The 22,496-nt window shown below is 31.5% G+C and overlaps 1 protein-coding gene across 9 annotated transcripts in view; it reads right to left on the bottom strand.

Annotated features, from left to right (window-relative positions):
* Positions 1 to 22,496, bottom strand: part of LOC130445928 (synaptosomal-associated protein 25) — a 119,191-nt gene that overhangs the window by 55,817 nt on the left and 40,878 nt on the right. For 4 of the 9 annotated variants that reach the window (XM_056781835.1, XM_056781830.1, XM_056781833.1 and 1 more), the window contains exon 4: positions 17,593 to 17,641. The exons of the other annotated variants lie outside the window; for them this stretch is intronic. In XM_056781835.1, coding sequence (XP_056637813.1) covers positions 17,593 to 17,641 — 49 coding nt within the window. The remainder of the gene's footprint in view (positions 1 to 17,592; positions 17,642 to 22,496) is intronic. 9 annotated transcript variants of the gene reach the window in all.

The following is a 22,496-nucleotide window of genomic DNA, read 5'->3' as shown; positions in this document are numbered from 1 at the left end:
TAATGCTTCACTATTAAAATAATCGATACTCCGTCTTGTTGAAACCATGAATTGGCTCTAATAATTAACAGCAGTTCATAAAGAATATTTTAAAACGTATATAAAAGTTTATTCATTTGACTTTGAAATGGGAATTTTTGTCATGTGAAATGTAACTGTTTTAAATATGAACATTTTTTCCATAGTAACATCGCTTCATTCATATAAAAAACATATTCTACAATCAACACGAAACTCAAATTCAAAGTTCCAGCCGCAGAGGGTCTTGTGGCTTGAAATACAATGAGTGAATTTGAAATGTTGCAGCATTCGCTGATTACTTATTCAACAATTTAATTAGAATTCGCGTCCCTAAAGACGGTCACTCAGAAATATTATTCATTATTGCTCCTCCCATAACTACAGTTCCAGTTGTTCTTTGGTTTTCTGCGTTATTCTCTCTAATTATTGAATTAAGAAAATTTCCTCAATTTTGAATAATAAAGCTATACGAGGATATATTGAAAAATTCTTAGCCTATTATAGAACCAAACAAAATTTCAAAGGCAACAAAGGTTACTCAACATATTCTCCTCTCAATTGGATACATTTATTACAGCTCCTCCACAGCTTTTATTACCTCCTCGTTGGAAGAAAATTTAAGACCTTTTAAACTTTTTTTTTCGGTTGAGGAAAGAGATGATAGTCGGACGGAGCCAAATCTGGTGACTAAGGGGGGTGTTCTAGTAATTCAAACCCAAAATCACGAATTTTTTGCATGGTAACATGAGATTTGTGTGCAGGGATGTTGTCCTGCAAAAACAAAACACCTTTGGATAGCTTTCCGCGTCTTTTCACTTTCAATCCCGTAGAGTGGTCAGTAATAGTATACAGTGGAATAGTAATCTCCAGTTATTATTCTACCCTTATCCAAAAAATCAATCATGATTACTCCATGGCAATTCCAAAAAACTGAAGCAAGAACTTTTCCAGCAGATTTTTGGACACGAAACTTCATGGAGAGCCATTCTTAGGTCTTGGAGAACCAGAGTGTCGCTATTCCATCGATTGTTGCTTTGTTTCTGGATCGTAGAAATGTATCCAAGTCTCATCCATAGTAACAATTCGATTTAAGAAGTCTACATCATTTTCGAATCGAGCACATATCCAACGCGATGCTTCTACCTTGCACGTTTTTGGTCAACATTCAAACATTTGGGGATCCATTTTGAAGAAATTTTTCTCATGTCCAAATTAATGTGATGATGATGAACGTGTTCGTATGAAATATTCAGTGCTTCGTATATTCGTTTTAGCCCAATTCGACGGTATGATAAAATCATACCATGAACTGCATCGATATTTTCGGGGACTGACACAAAACCTGGTCTTCCCGATCGGTCATCATCTTTAACGGAAAATTTAACTCTTTTGAAGCTTGCAGTCCAATTTTTCAAGGTGCCATATGAAGAACATTGACCACCAAGGGTATCAAGCATATCTTCGTAAATCTACTTACCTCCTTAACCCTTTTAAATACAGGTACTTGATGATGGTTCGATACTCTAATTTTTCGATTTTCACAATCTCGGTGGACAACTTTTTTTGCGAACTCTGGTTTACTTTTTTGACGTCAAACTTTACACTGACACTTCTAATAAGTTATTGTTCTTTGCTATGGTAACGCAATATTTTGTTTATGCATGGAACTGGTCTAGGCTAATTAGATATCAATACATCCTCGTAGACTGAAATATACGTGATTTGTACTTGGACATTGTCAACCTTTGGTTAGAATTACGATAGATAACTATGTTACTGTTCTTTGAATTCTTGCAGTCTCTATGTATACAAAAAATATCGTTGTTTCACCCTTCTCCACAAAATCTGATGGTGGTTTTTTTATTTTTAATCTCTCAAGATGATCATTTAATCTGTTCAGTCAGAAACTTGTGAAGAAGCGTTGTTTCCACTTAAGTCGATGTTAGACTTTTCGCGATCATAATTTTCGAATATCCAAAACCAGGTACAAAATCTTATTCAAGTGCTAGGTTGTTTTCTACATTCTTCGTTTCTGATTTCTAATTGATTACGCCTTAGAAAAGCTTCTGGTTAGGTGGAAACAATCTTCATACTTTCTTATTCCTTCATGTGCTGGCGTATGCTTTTTTTAGTTCATATATTGTTTATAGACATTCCATGATCAACTTTTTCTTGAATATTTGTGACTTGATCGCTATTACGACTGTTTAACTGTTGGATAAGCCGTTTTCATTGGTTATTTATTTAGTATGGAAATCACTTATTACATTCAGAAAAATTTTGTACATGGTGCATATTCAATACGAATCCCTATATTGATTTATCCAAAGCTGGAATTTCTAAATTTAGTTAATACCAGTCGAATACTTGATAGTAGTGTACTGCATCATGAAAAAATTTTAAAAATCAAACGAGCTGTGTAATACTATAGCCAATTTTACAAATCGCCCTGTAAATTAATAAAGAAGAGGAAATGACACTTTCTAGTAGCCACATTGTATCTTCCCTGATGTACTACATGGTAGTATGGAAGTATGTAAAGTCCCTCATGAGTTTCTCTGTATAAACGTATCCATATTTCTCAAATGACTCTTATTAAAATATCTAAAAAATATGAACAATCGGAACCGATATTATACACAAGGGTAAAATTGGTAATTTTATACTTTCTCTCTAGAAAATCGAAAAATCATCCGATTTCTATGAATTTGTTTAAATCTTCGTTTTTACGGCGGAATTAGGAAAAAAATTATGAGAATAAAAAAAATGAACTTATATTGGTTCCAGGGCTTTAAATGTTCATGAAAATGCACTCATTCACGTATAATTGTTGATGAAGTTTTTCCAAATAATCAAATGAAGTTTTTATATTTTTCTTCATAATCTACACAAAAAAAAAACGAACAAAGTGAAAAAAAATTATACAAAAATGTTGATTTATTGTGTTTTTACAAATAAAAATAATAACAATTTTTCTTAAAATTGACCTTTTCTCACATATAATCGTCTGTATCTTTTTTATTAAGTAATCATTAAAGTTATATGAACAAAAACATTTTTAACATCATTTATTGTAATCAAGTGTACAATATTAAAAGTTAACTTTGAAAAATTGAAAATTTTCACCATCTGTTAGAGATAAAAAATGAATAAACAATTATTTCCCAATTTTTTTTCCATTATGTTCGTTTTTTGTATAGATTAACAAAAAAATATATGAACTTCGTTTAATACTTTGAAAAAAGTTATGAATGATTATATGCGAAGAAGTGCGTTTATGATCACATTTAAAATCGTAAAACTATCTGAAATTTCCAGGTAAGATATTTCCCATATTTTTTTTCTTAATTCCGCCGTAAAAACGATGATTTTGAAAAAAAAATTCTTCGAAATAGAATGATTTTTCGATTTTCTAGAGCTAAAAACGAGGGGACCGCGAAACTATAAAATTACCGTAAAATCATATGTTTGGCTTTACAACTAATAATTATTACAGTACAGTTAATAGATTTCCAAAATAAGGACCTGATAAATATCATTTTATATATTTTAGATCAACCCTTATACCAAAGTTTGTGCTAAGATTGGTATATTAGAACTTCTGTAAAAAACACTATGAAAAATGAAGATTTTTTCTAATTTGAATGATTGAAAAAAAAGAGATAAATAGCCACCGACAGAGTTAGTTCCAGAAGATATGATTTGTAAATAGATTTTTTTACTAATTAACTAGTAACTGAGATATAGAGAGCTCAAAATTTTAAAACAAAATGAAAAATTTGCCATTAATCAAGAACGCGTTTAACTTTTTTTTCAAATTTGGTGACCAATATGCTCCTAAATGAAGTAATGACATAAACAAACTTTGGAAAAATTTAACTATTGGCGCACTGTCAGAGTTAGTTGTCACTTTTGTCCCCCTATTTTTTATGCCTCTGGAGCAAATTATTTTTTAAATTTTGTTTTAAATTGCCCGATTATTTTTAGTTAAAAAACTAAAAACCTTTCATGGAGCTGAAATGAACGGTGTTGTAGAAATTTGCCTCTAAATAAAAGTCTAAAAGCATGTAAGTAATTTACAAATTAATTAATTATTCATTTAATTTCGAATATAATGATTAAGCGTAAGTAGTTCAAAACAAATGAAAATTATTTATAATCTCAATTTCAAACAAAAATGTATTGCAATGATAACAAAATTGGCAATGGAAAATAAAAATAATAATAGCACAAATTAAATTTGAACAACATTGTATTACAACAATAACTGTTGGCCGCTTACTTCAATACACTTATTACACCGACCGTTTTGTCATTGAAAAACGTGTCTGAGAATATGTGGATGGGATTGAATTATTTCTACCACATCTTGAATTCTAGCTATTATAACGAGTGGCCCAAAAGTCGCGCAACGCTAACACAAAATGCGCATGAGTTGGTTTCACCCTACTAGTACAAGGTTACGCGTTTCTACCGAATACCTTACAGTTGTTCGTGTGTAAAGGAGCGGTGAGGGTATTTAAATGTGTAACGAATGTGTAACCATGGCAACGGGATCGAGTTATCGGTTCACAATTGCGGAACGCGTGTTTTTAGTGACCTCGTACTACCGTTATCATGCCGATTATCAAAACATTTTCTCCGATTTTGCCGAAAAATCTCCTAACAGTCAAGTTCCGAGGCGTGAAACTGTGTATCGCTTGATAAAAAGGTTTGAAAAAAATGGTACTGTGAATGATACGAAGCGTTCGGGGCGGCCACGCAGCGTGCGAACTGCAGAAAACCTACACATCGTCGCTGAGAGTTTTGTTGAAACCCCGGCGCGATCAGTCCGTAAAGCTTGCCATGAATTGGAAATTTCTCGTTCCAGCTTGCAGCGAATAATGAAGGAAGTAGATATGCATGTTTACAGACCACGTCTTTTACAAGCATTAACAGAAGACGATCCGGACCGCAGACTTCAGTTTGCTGAGTGGTACGTAATTCGATGTGAAGCGTTCAAAGACTTCTTTAAAACCATTTTGTGGTCAGATGAAGCACAATTTAAATTAAATGGCCGAATCAACAGACACAATTGCGTATACTGATCTACAGACAATCCGCATATCACCATCCAAGAAGAATTAAATGTTCCAGGTGTAACGGTATGGCTTGGTGTTTGCTCCTTCGGAATCATTGGCCCTTACTTTTTCGACCCAACAGTAACAGGTGCTGCATACCTTGATTTGTTGATGGAACTGCGCGAAGAACTGAATAATAACCCGGATTTTTTTGGTCGTGTGTTAACTCTTCAACAAGATGACGCGCCGACCCATTACGCTGTAATTGTTCGCGAATTCCTAAATCAAAATTTTCCGGATTGGATTGGTAGACGAGGTCAAGTGGAATGGCCACCAAGATCTCCTGACCTGACTCCTTTAGATTTTGCAGTGTGGGGAATTTTAAAGGATGGGGTGTTCAAAAATGCTTTACCAGATGTGGAGACCATGAAAAACATAATCACCAACGAAGTCGATACGCTGAATGCAGATAAACCTACACTTGCGCGCATCTGTAAAGCTGTTAAGAAGCGATGTCTGAAGTGCACAGAACAAGAAGGAGGTCATTTCGAACATCTGTTATGATACCAAGGAGTCAGCTTTTGCCTTGCTTCAAACTAATTTTGTGTATTTCGTTTTTTTTTTCGAATAAATTTTTTACTTTTGCTACGCAATGTCATTTTTTTTTCAATTGGTTGCGCGAGTTTATATATATTATAGATCTTGTTCAGATTCGATGATTGTTTCGTACACTAAGGACTTCATATAGCCCGATATAAAAAAATCGATAGGATTTAAGTCAGGTGATCTTGGAGGCCAACAATTTGTCCACCTCAACCAATCCATTTTTCTCCAAAACGTCCGTTCAAGTAATTTTTTGTCGCTGCAGCAAAATGAAGAGGTACTCCGTATCGTTTTGAAATCACATGTGTTGTCTAATATTTAACGGTACATTCTCGAACAATTCATCGAACATATCTTCCAGAAACCGCGTATAAATTGCTTCATTTAATTTAATTATGTTTATTATTATATTTAATTAATTAATTAAATTAAGTTTATTGGAGTAAGCGGCTGTTGAAAGTTATGGATAGGTAATCGTGATTATTAGGTTTTATATTTATAAATGAAATACACAATGTTTAACATTCATATATTAAGTCTTTATTTAAAAGACTACGTTTTCGAGAAGCGTCCTCACGCTTGAAAGAGTCGGTTTGTACTTACTAAAAACTAATAATAAAATATTTACAATGAGGTCTAAGCCTCTTTTCCTTTTCTAAAATATCTTTCAACTAAATGTTAAGTTTCCTTAAACATAAAATCTAAGCATAATGTTAAAATACTAAAATAAAAAATAGTTTGTAAAATAGGATTCAATTTTGCTCAGAGAAATTCAACACGCCCCCTCAAAAATGAATCCCTTACATAAAAACAAACTTGTAAAAATACAGTCTACATAATAATATTTTACAACTAAAATCCTACGTATTAAGTACCCCATACATTTCTTACAATATTATCTTTACTTGAATAAAAACCGTAATGACCCTTCTCTCAACATAGTCCATCAACTTATATGACTCTACCTGGTCCAACATTTGTTGCTTAAGGGTTTAAGGGAAAACCCAACATCTTATGGGAAAACCTTACCAGACCAATTTACAATAGTGTTAAAAAAAAATAAATTCTTAAAAACTATTTCAAGTCCATTTTTGTTCTGAATTCCATAAATTTTGCCCCTGTCAGTGATTTAGTCAATACATCGGCTATCTGCTGATCTGTAGGCATATAAATTAATTTGATTAGTCCCTTTTCTACTTTATCTCGAGAATAGTGATATTTTATATCGATATGTTTCGATCTTTTGTGACTTGATGGATTATTTGCAATACTTATGCATCCATTGTTATCTTCATATATTATTATAGGACCTGATATAATTATTTTTATACTCTCTGCTAGAGATCGCAACCACAGAGCTTCTCGTGCAGCCTCATACAAAGCCATATATTCAGCTTCCGGAGTAGAGCCTGCCACGGAAGTCTGCCGCTTCGTAGCCCAACAGATAGTACAATTTTCGTATAATTTAAAAAGATAACCCGTCGTACTTTTTCTATCATTAATATCACCCGCCCAATCAGCATCAGCATATCCACTTATTATATTTTTATAATGACTTCTAGTATATACTAATTCTAAATCGATTGTGCCCTTTAAATATCTTAAGATTCTTTTTAAATATTGCCATAATTTAATATTATTTTTGTTCATATATCTACTAACAATATTGACTGAAAAACTCAGATCTGGGCGAGTACAAATCATTAAATACATCAAACAACCAATAATACTTCGACATGGCTTATTACAATTTTTATCTAAATTTAAAGCTTCATAATCTATTTTGTTTTCAAGAGGACTATTTTCTGGATCACAATCTTGCATCTTAAATTTTTCTAGAACTAATTTTACATACGCACTTTGATCTAATGTTATGACTGACTCTGTTCTGGAAACTCTTATACCTAGAAATAATCTTATTTCTTTAAGATCTACCATTTGAAATTTATGCATTAAATATTCTTTTAAACTATTCATCGTATCTTTATTCAGAGTGGCAATAACAAGATCATCAACATATAGTACGACATAAATATTCCTGGAAATATCCCCCAAATCTAAGATATAAAAGCACCGATCTACTGGAGAATTTTGAAAATTCATTGATTTTAAAGTTTTGTCAAATACCTCAAACCAACACCGGGCTGCCTGCTTCAAACCATAAAGTGCTTTGTTTAATTTACAGACCTGACCCTTTTTACATTGAACGCCCTCAGGTACTCTCATAAAAATTTCTTCTTTTAATTTGCCATTCAAAAATGCTGTTTTTACATCCATATGGTGTAGTAACAGATTATTCTGGTTGGCAAAAGCGACAATGAATCTAAAACTAGATATTCTAGCAACTGGCGCAAAAGTTTCGTCATAGTCTACCATATATTCCTGACTAAAACCTCTTGCTACTAAACGAGCTTTATATTTACAAGGACTACCAAATTCATTATTCTTAATTGTAAATACCCATTTACAGTCTACAATATTTTTATCAGTAGGTCTTGGTACTAATGTCCAAGTATTATTTGTATCAAGTGAATTAAGTTCACTTTCAATAGCTTGTTCCCATTGAACTCTATCCGGCCTATTTTTAATTTCATCAAATGATTTCGGTACAGCACTTATTATTATTTGAGCTGATAACATACATTCTTCTGGACTACCAGATTCATCATATGATATTTTTGGAAGACCTCTGATCCTTTCACTCCTCCGACGACTGGCGTCAAAATCACTATTTTCTATTTCTAATCTTGGAAATTTATTTCTGGGATCACAGAGTACATCTGATTTCTCATTATCAGATTCATTACCTGGTTTATCATTACCAGTTTTACATACACTATCTGATTTCTCAATATCAGATACAATATCTGATTTATCATCATCAGATTTATATACACTATCTGATTTCTCAATATCAGATTTATTGAAACTATCTGGTTCATCATTACCAGATTTATTTTCCATCACTGAAACTTCAAATGAATCAGTTTTATCTGCGGAACCCTTATTTGTTCTGTCAGATTTTATACCTGGCCGAGACACCAAATAATTTGTCTCGTCCACAATAACATCCCTTACAACAGCATGTTTATGAGATTCTACATCCCATACTCTGTAACCATTTGGTTCATAACCAACCAGTACACCTTTCCAAAATTTATTATCGAATTTAGTTTTATTGAGTTTATCATGTACATATACAGTAGAACCAAATACTTTTAAATATTTAAACAAAGGCTTTTTGCTATGCCACAACTCATAAGGTGTCTTCATTATTTTTAATGCTCTACTCGGAATAATATTTATCAAGTAAGTTGCTGTTAAAACTGCATCACCCCAGAAAACTTTATCTAAACAAGATCCAGCTATCATTGACCGAGCTTTTTCTGTAATTGTTCTAACCATACGTTCAGCAGCGCCATTTAATTGAGGAGTTCGCGGGACCGTTAAATGATAAGTTATGCCTTTATTTTTACAGTAATCTTTCATATCATTTGATAAATATTCTCTACCGTTATCTATGTATAAGTAATTTAATTTGAGATTGAAATGTGATTCACTTTTCGCGACAAAATCTTTAAATACTGAAAACACCTCTGATTTATGTTTAAGCAAATATACTATACAATAATGAGTATAATGATCAAGAAATAAGACAAAATAATTTTTATCATTTAGTGCCGTCGGAGTGATTGGACCACATACATCAGAATGTACAATAAACAATGGTCTTCTTACATGATCTCGATTTTTAACTTTATTGAAAGGTAATCGAGTTTGCTTGCCATTAATACAAGCTTCACATATCTTATCAATCGGATTAATTTCTTTTATTTCTTCGAAATCGTCTATCATATTATGTATCTTTAATTTTACAAATTTATCCTTACTTATATGACCTAATCTCTTATGCCAAATGTCATAATTTATTTTCTTATTGTCGAGTATTTTGACGACAGAATTTATTTCGTAATTTTCAATAGTAAAGTTTATTTGCGTCAAACTATTTAGTGGCTTACCTTGCATGATAAGTGTACCATTTTTACTTATCTTTACTCCATGCTGATCGAACAAGATGACCATGCCTGACTTTTGGAGCTTGGAAACCGACAGTAGATTGTATGGGACTTCTGGACTGTAAAGAACTTCTCCAATTGTCACCTTTACGTCTTTGTTGGTTGTCACATTAATTGAACCTCGTTTGGTTGCTGAAATGTACTGCTCGCTCTTGGCAACCAAAATTTTAATTGGTGTTTCAAGTGGCTCAAATGTTCTGGCGATGTCTTCTCTGTTTATAATATGATCGGATGCTCCGGAATCTAGCAAGAAAACAATTTTATTTTGATTTGTTTCAATTAATTTATTTCCACCAGCCATAAAAGTGATAGCTTGCGAATTCGGTTCCACTGATTGAGCAATTTGAGCAGCCTTAGTTGTTTTTCGTTCGTTGTACTCTTGGTTTTTCTTAAAGTAAATGCAATATCTTCGTATATGTCCTATGCGGCCACACTGATAGCATTTTGTTTTATTTTTACTTTTAAAAGAGTTTTTAAAGTTCTTGGACGGCTTGTGACCATTCTTAAATTTTGATTTTCCATTATAATTTGATCTCCGGAAGGGAAATTTCTTTTCACTCGATTTATCACTATTTTCGGCAACTAATATTTTTGTACTAGTATCACGATTTTGTCCTTTCACTTTAATTTCGTGATTCAATAAACGCGATTTTACAAAGTCTAAATCTAATTGATCTTCACGTAATGTTTCGATTGCAATAGATACTGCTTCATACGATGATGGAAGTGTTTTTAATAAACTGAGTACTTTACCTGCTTCATCTATTATTGATCCAGACGCTAGCAGATCATTTACGTACGTATCAAAAATTGAAAAGTGTTCTCTTAGTGGCATATCAGGCGCTAATTTTAATTCTGAAAGTCTTTGATTCATCACCATTTGTGTTGGAAGACTTTTTCGATCATATACAGAATCTAATTTTTCAAAAATATTCTTAGCATATGTCACATCCGTAAAATGAAGCAGCGAGTCCGCCAAAAGCGAACCGACAATACTATGGGCAACGTCATTCTTTTTATTCCATTTATCATTTGGAAACACAGGAATTTCTTCGTCAATAATGCTGAGTATATGGTGCTCTTTCAACAGTAGGCGCACTCTCTTCTTCCAAATACTATAATTCTGTCCATTAAAAGGAGTTATTCCTCTTTGCGAGTTTAAGTTCGAATTTGTCATTATGTCGAATTATCTCAATTCACTCACAATAAAATAATCCACTTAATATATCTTCTATTTAAAATATTTTTATACACACACTACAATTATCACTTAATTGTGGAATGTCTAGCAAGTACTTTTACAAGTTTGATTTCGATCACAAATTATTATTTAAGTTCACTATTTTCACGAGTTAAATATTCACGTTATCTGGGCCCATAACCTGTTGAAAGTTATGGATAGGTAATCGTGATTATTAGGTTTTATATTTATAAATGAAATACACAATGTTTAACATTCATATATTAAGTCTTTATTTAAAAGACTACGTTTTCGAGGAGCGTCCTCACGCTTGAAAGAGTCGGTTTGTACTAACTAAAAACTAATAATAAAATATTTAAATTGAGGTCTAAGCCTCTCCTTAAGAATCGTAAAATTACAGATGTTTTACTAAAATATATGCATTACTCCGAAAAGTAAAAGAGTCCTTTGTGTGACCCATGTGTCCGGGGTCATAAAACAGAGGTAGGACTTACTTTTCCTTTTCTAAAATATCTTTCAACTAAATGTTAAGTTTCCTTAAACATAAAATCTAAGCATAATGTTAAAATACTAAAATAAAAAATAGTTTGTAAAATAGGATTCAATTTTGCTCAGAGAAATTCAACAGCGGCCAACAGTTATTGTTGTAATACAGTGTTGTTTAAATTTAATTGGTGCTATTATTATTTTTATTTTCCATTGCCAATTTTGTTATTATTTTAATACATTTTTGTTTGAAATTCAAATTATGAATAAGTTTATTTGTTTTGAACTACTCACGCTTCATTCACTCAATCATTATTCGAAATTAAATGAATAATTAATTATATTAAAATTATTATATAATATTATAATAATATTAAAATATTACTTCATAGTATATTGGTCATCAAATTTAAAAAAAAAATTAAAGGTGTTCTTTATTTATGACAAATTTTTGATTTCGATTTACAATTTTGAACACCCTACACCTCAGCAACTAGGCCCCCTAACGTATTCGTATATCAAAATGAATCAAAATTGATTGAGATCTTCTGTGGTAGAGCGATGTAGTTCGAATATAGAAACACTGTATATTTTGTACTATTTCGTGGCAGAAAGTTGAAGCTGCACATTTGCTCTCAGTAACAATAGGAGCAAAAAATGCTTCCATTACTTCGAGTGACATTAGTCATTTGTTACTATGTGTTATTTACGCTGGTTTTCATGATTGATGGTATCAAGATACAGTTTGACAGTGGCGTATGTAAAATAGATCTACTTTATTTATTTAAAGAACCATTTGTAAAATATGTCTCAACTAACTAATCTTCAGGCGGAGATGGGATATTGATATAAATACCCCACAGGGGGAGAAGTTTGAGAGCTCTGCCCTACTCGCCGTGATCATCTTAGAGCCTAACGCAGAAATATTAAGCTTTCTGCCTTATTATTGTAAAATAATATTCATTTTCATTCATTTTTTTTGTATAAGAGTTTTTCTTTTCAATCTAAGTTCATATATGGTATAAGATTTGAATAATTATTAAAAAGAATGTCAAAAAATTCATTGACGAGAATTCTTAAACATTTAGGTCTAACGCATTTATAATTTCACAAAAGCATATATAGTATGTACAATTTGAATACACTCTTTTTATTATACTTACAATCCGGGGGCCAATTATCAAAATTTGTGGAAAACTCATGATTATTATTTCGAGCGTGTTTATAAAAAGATTAAGTTAACATTTAAATCGCCGATAAGATTCTTAATTCCTTCAAACAATAATTTAAACATAAAATGAATTTCACTACATATTCCATTATGAATTAAGCCGGTATCACACGATGCGTCCAATGCTTCCAACGTTGGACGCTAGCATGATTGGACGCATCGTGTGGTCGTAGTGCGCATATCATTCGATGAATGTTTTGCTTGCAAAAGTGATTTTAACTGTTTTCAACCGATTTTGTAGTCAAGGAATATCCAGAAGAGATGCTATCAAGAAATCAATGTTTTTGACTAAAAATTATCAGATTACACTCTACAAAATTGAAAAGCAAGGTGTAACAATGAGAAGAAAAAGGAATGTTTTACGAAATTTTAAAAAAATATCAAACCTGATAGATTAATTCCAATTTGCGACATGTGAATGTTGCTATTCATATTAAGTTCGAAGTACGTTAAGGATAGTTCTATAGATTACCACCAAGATATTGAATTCGAACTAGTCGAGTCTTGGTTCAAAGAAAAACTGGTACCAGTACCAAACTATGTAATTGTGTTAGATAACGTCTCGTATCATTCAAGACAAATTCATAAAATTCTAATTAGATATTCTACCAAAGAAGACTTACAGAAGTATTTACTTCAACAAGATTTATATTTCAAATAGTTTTAAGATTAACTGCGTACTACTTATTTTAGATCCGATCGAATTAATATGATCCCAACTAAAAAAACATACGAGAACTGAGAATTGGAGAAATGCCATAAATCACGTAAAACGAATTGAAAATCAATATATGCAACATGTATTTTTAGCTCTATGAGTAACTTTCACCAACACTCTCAGACACTCGGCCGACTGTATGATCTGATCGGAAATATTTATAATATATGTATCCCATCCCATCTCATGTTGGTGGTATTGCGTCATTTAGAGAGTATGTGGTATGTGGCTTTAGTTGAACGTATGAGTACCTCAGAACTAATCAAAATGTAAAAACTGAGCGCAGTATGACAATTTGTTTGTCAATTGACAGTGTTTCGTTAGTTGTTTTACCGAAACTCATATGCAATCAAAACTGAACGTCAGCCATGATTCATGAATCTAAGCTTGAAATATTGATTATTTCTGGACTATTATAATTCCAAAACTGAGAAAATTGGAAAACGAAAATCAGTTTTTTGATACTGTTGGTCCAAATTCCTTATCGGGTTACAACTGTCATTTTTTCTATTTAGCCCCTATTTTCTATTTTAAATTGAGAAGTTGTTCGAATTTCGTATTAATAGAATTGTGGTAACTTAACTCTAATTGGGGGGTAACACTGTTAAACAAACTATATGAACAATTGAAAGTTTTGAAACTTTATTGTTGGAATGTCAAAGTTTTTTTAAATACAAGAAAATGGAGAATGTAATTGCACACCTTCAGAATAACGTAAATTGACTGAAGAGGCCATAAATAGTTTGCTTCCAAAAAAGTTACGAACCTTTATCCAATATTTTCAATATTAATTTTTTTGTTTGACACTTAACACTGATAGGTAGTCAATTTTGTGTATCGTGCTGCAGCTCAGTACGACACCTGTTTGCGTACCGCATTGATTATATTATAGGTGCAAAATAGAAAAATTAATAATTCAACGTAAAAACATAAACTACAATAATCCTATAAAATAAGTAGAATACCTGCTTTTTATTTTGGTGAATTATACTCCTTGTATTTTAATTGTTTTCGACCGATTTTGTAGTCAAGGAATAATCAGAAAAGATGCTATCAAGAAAAATGATCAGACTACATTCTACAAAATTGCAAAGTAAGGTGTAACAATGAGAAGAAAAAGGAATGCTTTACGAAATTTTGAAAAATCAAATTATACTCCTTGGGCCCAGCGAAAAATTTTTGACAAAAATGTTTTGTATCTATTATTTGGGTTTGTTACGGAGATGTCAATTTTATCACAATTGTAATTTCATTTGAATAAATAGTTTTTATCATATAGTTAGCGAAAAAAAAAAAAAGAAATGCATCACTTAACGTGTTGGACACGCCAAATATATCACACAGCTGATACTAACAGAATTTACCATAAAACATTCTTGTAATAATCTGGTAATCTTGTCCGACATTTTATGCGGGAATTATGCGAAGTCATATGCACCCAAATTATCAATTTCCTGCAAATCTTTTATCAACAACATAGATGTCATTTTGATTTTGTACTTTTACTTATCTGTAATGCAAATATGCATCAGTTGTCCGGCAAAATTAATGGGTAAATTGGAATTCCTTGAACCGTTGGTGATATTCATACTGTTTACACCAACACTAACAATTACACTGTCTGAAGCGCGTTTCGATAACCACGTTATCGTCTTCAGAGAGTGATTGTGAGTGTCATACGTCGGTGCAGTGGTGGTGAAAACAGTGTGTTCAGTAAAAATAATGGGGGTTGTCGATACAATTTAAGAAAAAAACACTTTTTTTCCTTTCTACTATGTACGATACTTATAATTATACAAACGTTTACTTATGTAGATATACATTGCATACACTTATTTATCGGTGATGATATCAATTCAGCTTTTTACAAAAAAGGGAAAAAACCATTCGACATTTAAAAAAATCAGATCAAGATGCTTAAGTCCAATTTTTAGACATGGAACAAAAGTATTTGGGTGTAGATAGGAAATATTCAAATTTATGGAGGATTATGTGTGCCGATTGTATAGTTTAAAGATCAAAAAAGACGTTGATAAAGTTCAATTCGAATGGTTATATTTTTAAATACGGAAGTAAAAAAAAAAATGGAGGAAAATGGAACGATTTATATCAACAACGAGGTACAATGCTCATCTGAGGCGACAAACGGTCCTCGAAATTGAAGAGTACGGGTGGATGAATATAAATGGCAAAAATGTGCACATCAATAGTTTGATCTTCAAAATACAACACTTATTGTCAGGGGTGTCATAAAAATCTATCGATACATTTTGAGATGCCAACGAAGTTGTAAATTATCCAATTGAGCTGTCGAATGCATTGGATTTATCAGGCACACCACCCTCACCATTTACAATTGAATGTTGGATCTCTGGTTATTTTGCTTCGGTATATGACACTACAATATGCAATGGCACCCAATTCATTAAAACATTAAACAAAATCTTTATCGAAGTCAGCATTATGAATAGAATGATTCGGATGGTTCATATTAATAATGGACATAAATATTAGAGTTTGTTTATTTTTGTTGCTATTCTTTTGTTTTTTGAAATTGAAATCCGTCCAATCAAAGGTTAGATCACTTCAGACAGTTACAATTTATTTATGAATTTATATGGGATTTGTGTTTCCCTTCCAATTTATATACAAACTATTTTGAGAACTCATGCTTAGCAATTGAAAATTAAAAATGATGGTCAAAATCAAACTCAAAAAAATCTAACAGAGGATGGTTCTTCTTACAATGTCGAAAAAAGAATATTTTTCCCAAGCTTCTACAGATTAACATCAAATACATAGAAAAAATATTCATAGGTCATGAACAAGAAACAAAAAATAGTTATTTTATCTATAAATTGAAAATAATCTTTTGTATTTAGAAAATCAAATCATTGATAGACATAATGATTTTATTTTTATAAATTTCTTTAGCAGAAGAATCAGCATAATTTTATTAACAAAAAAATTACATTCTTAAAACAATATTTACCTAATAAATGGACTATATAACAATATATTTAAAATAACAACCATTAACTTACTTAGTTTAAGAATGTCGATAAGAATTGAATTTTTTTTGTACATATGCCCCAATATTTTTCTTATATCTTTTAAAAATATTTATATATTAGAAAAACTAATTTTGAAACAGAAGAGACCTAAAATCAAGAACTATATTAAAAACTCTATTTTTGTCGGGAGAAATGTTGTAAATAAAAGATTTGCAAGAAATTGATCATTTTGGTGCATCCGTCTGCGCATATGCGTCATAAAAATTGTCTGACAAGGTTACCACGTGATTGGAAAAATTTTTTATGGTAAACTCCGTTACAATCAGCCTTGTAGTAATAAATTTTTGGTTTCCACAAAATTGAAATATTTGGCGTGTCCGGCGCATCAAGTGCCCATTATTTTTGACGCTAATTATATAATAAAAACCATTGATTAAAATAAAATTAACAATGTGGTTATGAATTTTTTTGCATGAAATTGACAACTTCGTGACAGCTTCGACATTTGTCCGCCTCCATCAAAAAAGTTTCAACGGTTTGATCCTAAATAAAAAATTTGTAGCTGGGCCTAAGGACTAAGGACAATATTTTTGAGGTTTTCAGTATTTTGTTCTATTCTGCGGAATTCCATTGCTATTTTATTTATTTTCAAGATAAAAACGTTTCTAAATATAAATATTAAAAAATATAACCGAAAAAACACGACGATAAACCTCAAATTGAATTTCATTATTATTTCAAATGTTTTTGTAATTTTTGTATCTCAATGAAAGTTGAATTCATAAACGTCGAAAATAACGTATAAAATAATAAAGCACTGTTCCTGAGAACCGCATCCATTGTACATTTTTTTTTTTCGAAAAATAAAAGCCTTTATTTCGACACGCTTCCCATCGAAATTATTACACACAATTATTATACAACTCGTTCAAAAGTCATTAAAAGTTTAAATCATGAGCTATAATGAAAAAAGTGTGAAAACAAATTTAATTACCTCAATAATCAATTTTTTAAACTTATTAATAACACTTATTAAAAACGCCTTCTTAATTCGTAGGAATAGTATAATTACTGACATTTATTTTTAATAAACAAGCTCGAAACATCTAAAGCATGATATTTAGCCACACATTTCGATAATTTCGTCCCAGGAGGTTTACAATAAATGAATGTAATGCTTACCGCCCTGTTCATCCAGCATGACCAGGGTCTTCATGCCAACTTCGTGACTCTACAAACGAAAAAATGTTAGCCAGCACCAATCATTAATTTGTCCATCGCCAAATTTTACTAAAAGGTGGAAAATAACCGTCTTCTGGTCCGATACTGAGTGACAAAGTTAGTGTACCTGTGTACCCCACAAAAGTTAATTGGTAGAGCTGTCTTAAAATTTGTTGTAGTCTTCAAAGTTTTCTTGGTATATATTGTTGGAGAAATAGAGTGAAAATAAAAATCGAAATTATATTGTCGCGAAAAAATGTTTTAACAGGCAACAAAAACTACTCCATTAAACATTATATGAAAGAATATTGTAGAACTTTATAAAATTTAATTGAATCTATTGTAAAACATAAAATATTATCATATAGTTGGAACGACCTAAATTTTAAAATAACCAAAGTATTTGGTAAAGCATATTTCCTTAAGTGTATCGTTGTTTCAATTTTTTTTCTTATATTTTCATTATTTTGAAATATAAACCGAAAAGGAAATTCTGTTAGCATTATGAAGAGCTACAAAGAAAAAAATAAATTGTGCTACACCTTAGAAGAACTTTCATCACCTCAAGAAGCTGTTGAGGACTTTCAAAACCATGTTTCTATGATGTCAGCTTCAGAGTGGAAAAAATGTTTCCAGAATTGGTTTGAGAGAAATGTATAGACCCCGAGGGCGAATATTTCAAAAAGACAAATTGTTTGTTTTGTTTTTATTTTTCTAAATAGTCTATACACTTGGTGCAGCTATGCTTCAATATTGTTTAACCGTCCGATGACGAGAGTTACATTTCACGTTTTTACATTCGGTGGCGTTAGTGAGTTGCGGCAACACTGTATTTGAAATTGACATTTTTTATTGCGAAACTAATGGCAATTTAGATATTGACAGAGTATGTTGGAAAAGTGAATGTTCTGAGAAATATCGATGTTGTGCATGATTAAAGAAGATAATATTTTAATATTATTAGCTAGAATTTTTATTAAAAATATCTACGTCACTGAATTCAGAAAGCTTTAGCATTCTCCCAAATACGCATATCTGGAGAATGCTAAATTTGGAAGCTGAATATGAAGGGTTGTATACTATTACGAGGGTTGTCTGAAAAGTTAGTTTACAACCTCTCAAAGGAATAAGACATTTTTTTCATTTTGAAAAGGTGTGTTTTGGAGGTGGTGTTACTGAGATGTGGCAACACTGTATTTTACATTGACGTTTGTTATTGCGAAGCCAGTGGCAATATTAAAATTGATAGAATATGTTGTTGATAGTGAATGTTTACAAGAATCATTCTGAGAAATATCGATACTGTGCGCAACATGATTAAAGAAGATCGGCAAGTCACTTACAGACAGATGGAGGCGTCTCTTAGGATATCGCAAACTGCAATACAATCGATCTTGCACGTATAAAAAAACTCGCATCATTCTTCATCACAATACAGCTCCTATGAATCAGGTCAAACAATTGAACTTTTGAAGGAGAAAAACGTCGGTTTAATTGCCCGTATTAACCCGATATATCGTCTAATGACTTTTTGTCCCTGTCAAACAAAATATGCGCGGAAAGCGATTTTCCTCACCTCAAGAAGGTGTTGAAGATTTTCAAAACCATCGGCTTCAGAGTGGAAATAATGTTTCTAGAATTGGTTTTAGCGTATGTAAAAATATTTCGGAAAACAATAAAACATTTTATTTCAAAATTATTTTGTACCTACTTCACTTTTTGTGAAATCTTGAAAGGTAACCCTAGTTGCCGTCTTTCTCCTCAAAATAGGCGTCTACGTATCCGAAGACGTCTTTTTCTGATGAAAATATCTCTCCTGGACGTAAATCTTTAAAGTTGAGAAACAGAAAAAAGTCACTTGGAGTCAGATCTGACAATACTGTGTGTGGTCAACCAATTCGAAACTCAATTCGTCAATTTCAGCCATGGCACTTTGGTAAGTGCACGGATAGCTTACGCATACATAATTTAATAGTCAGTATTTGACAATAATATAATTAGGTAAACTGAAATTTTAGAGAGAATTTCTGAACGCATGCGTATATATATATATTTCCCGACTTACAACTTTTCGGACAACCCTCGTAGTGACGAAAGATGAGGTATTCGTACAAGATGATGTCATAAAGCCATTAGTTATAGGTTTCCACAACCATTTTGAAAGATATTCAGTTAAATTCATATCTAAAAAATAGGTCCAGCAATATAGTGTTCCAGAATCCTCTCTTGAATAACCAAGTAAGTGTTTCACGAAAGATGTGAGAATTTGAGTCACTTTAATACTTCACAACTGTGTATTTACAATTTTTATTTCAACTGAATTGCGTCCTCTATTTGGAAAAATGTGAAGGACCTCGATTTACGTATGATAAAGTCAGCGATAAACTTTCAAATTACAAATTTTCACAAAATAATTAAACACGCAAAAACATGAGGACGCATTATTTTAATTGAGATATTTTTATAAACGCAATGTCAGAGGTCTCTTCTATACACCAAAATGTACTAACTCTAATATATTTCCAAGCGTTCCAATACTTATGTATTATATAAGATGGTGGTATTCACAACTCAATAACGACCGAACCGATTTGGTTGGGGGTGAGGTAGCTTAAAACCAGGAGAAGGACACAGGATACTTCTTATCCCTTTTCTGTGAGACATGACATAAAAAGTGGTATAACAAAACGCAACAAACAAAAAAAAGAAAAATTTTACTTTCAAAACATTAGTCTAGTCGTTATTTGTTAAATTGTTAGTATGGCTCAACATCGTAACTTCTCAATCACAAGAGCAAAATGAGGCTGCTCACGAAACGGTTCGGTTGGCAGTGGGAAATCATTGAGAAAATCTCAGATATCAACAAATAGATAATTTTCGAGGCACAATAAGAAATTTATGAAGTACTGATTTGAATCGGCAGCGTTTCGATGCGATTGCAGCACTGATTACTGCGTTTGCATTGGACCAATAATCGTTATTTGGGAATATTATAGCGGATTGAAGTTTTCCAGAGAAACGCCTTATTCTGAAAGTGAAGGGGCCATTCTCCACTCTGCAACATGAGCTATTGCATTAATCGCTACGTTATAAAACACCCGAATAAGAAACTTTCTAGCAAACGCTGAAAAATACAATAGTTATTACCTAATTTGGGGCAAACATTATAGAAAAATGAGGATTTAATCCGACATGCAAGATACTTATTTATATTGATGTATCTAACTTACCAACGCACAATTCAAGAGTAAAGGTTGGATTCGTTATAATCATGCTTCGAAACAAATAACAACCAAATCTGTGCCACGGAACGCGTTTTGGTGGTAAGTAAATTGATTCACGGGACGATACTAAAAGGAAAATTCGAAGAGGAGGAAGTTCTCATTCCGAGGATCATAATGATCCCAGCTGATTTTCCACATGAGTTTAAACGTTTATTTCTAATCCGTCTTGCATTCGCCATGACCTTTAACAAATCACAAGACCTATGTGCAACCTATGCACCAAAATACTCGACCAACAAAGAATCATTAAAATACTTAATATTCATATTTATTAATCTAATAGAAAATTGAACTCGATAAAAACCTGCTCATTCATTGCCTATCAGTCGGAATAAAGTTCAACGGTTTAAATGGTTTTTATTATAAATAAGAATATTTAAAAACATAAATGGATAAATTTGGTTGCAAAATAAACAGTTGTCACCAGGTTTCAAGCCTTAAAAAATATAATTCTTTCAATTTTAAAAACCTAAGGTGTTCATTGAAAAGAATAATGAAAAAACACGTACCGGCGAATTATTGATTTACCCAAATTTGATACGTTCCAACTGATATTTTTTATATCAATATCGATATTGTCAAATTTTATCGTACAAAAAAGTAAATGTGAATTAGTTCTACAATATTCTTATACCTAAACATGTAATATTCGGTGAGTGAAAATTCTTGGAAATTCATGGAAAATGAGTTGCGCCTTTATTTTGAAATTTTTTTTGTCTAATAGTTTTTTGAAAAAGATTTAAAGTCCAATTTGTGTCAGAATATACGAAAATAGGAGTGATTCCAAATCCAAACTTAGGAAAGATTTACCTCAAAGTAGGTTTTATAGTCTAGTCAATAAGTTCTATTATGAGAAAAATAGGAATAAAGTTCCTAAGAATATGAGCGATGGCTCATTAGATTCGGATATATACACCTCTAGAAAAATGTTTTTGATGGATTTAGCTGCAGACAAAAAAATGCAATTGTTATTAACAAAATGACATGAAAAAATGTTATCTCGTTTTTCGTTACTAACTCGAAAAATATCAATTTCTTACAAATTTTGAAAAAGCTCGTTAAAGAGAAGGGGAAATTTCCGATAAAAAACTTCTAACTCTCGGTTAAATAGGGTTGCGCGTGGCCGTTACGACATATATATATATATATATATATATATACATATTTATATTTATATATATATATATATATATATATATATTTATTTATTTCCTAGACCTTTTGATATATTAAAAAATAGCTATGTTCCTTTTAAAAACTAGGAAAAAACTAATTTTGAAATTTTGAGACAGAAGAGACCTAAAATAGAGAACATTTAGAAGCATTAATATAAATATATATATATATATATATATATATATATATATATATATATAAATTGTTTATGGTAAGGGCGGTAAAGAAAAATTTGTAAATTAACAATTGAATGACTTTTTGAAAATTGTGAAAAAATGTTTTTACCAACAGAGCTCAATTATTTCAAGTAATAAGAAGATACTAGAAATTTTCCAAATGACATATTATATTAAAAAAAATGATTTTGTCTGTAGAACTCTCTTTAGCGGCAACACTCCTATTTTC

The sequence above is a fragment of the Diorhabda sublineata genome, chromosome 6 (genome assembly GCF_026230105.1).
Source record: "Diorhabda sublineata isolate icDioSubl1.1 chromosome 6, icDioSubl1.1, whole genome shotgun sequence".
Classification (NCBI taxonomy): domain Eukaryota; kingdom Metazoa; phylum Arthropoda; class Insecta; order Coleoptera; family Chrysomelidae; genus Diorhabda; species Diorhabda sublineata.
This window is presented reverse-complemented; position numbering and strand designations above follow the sequence as displayed.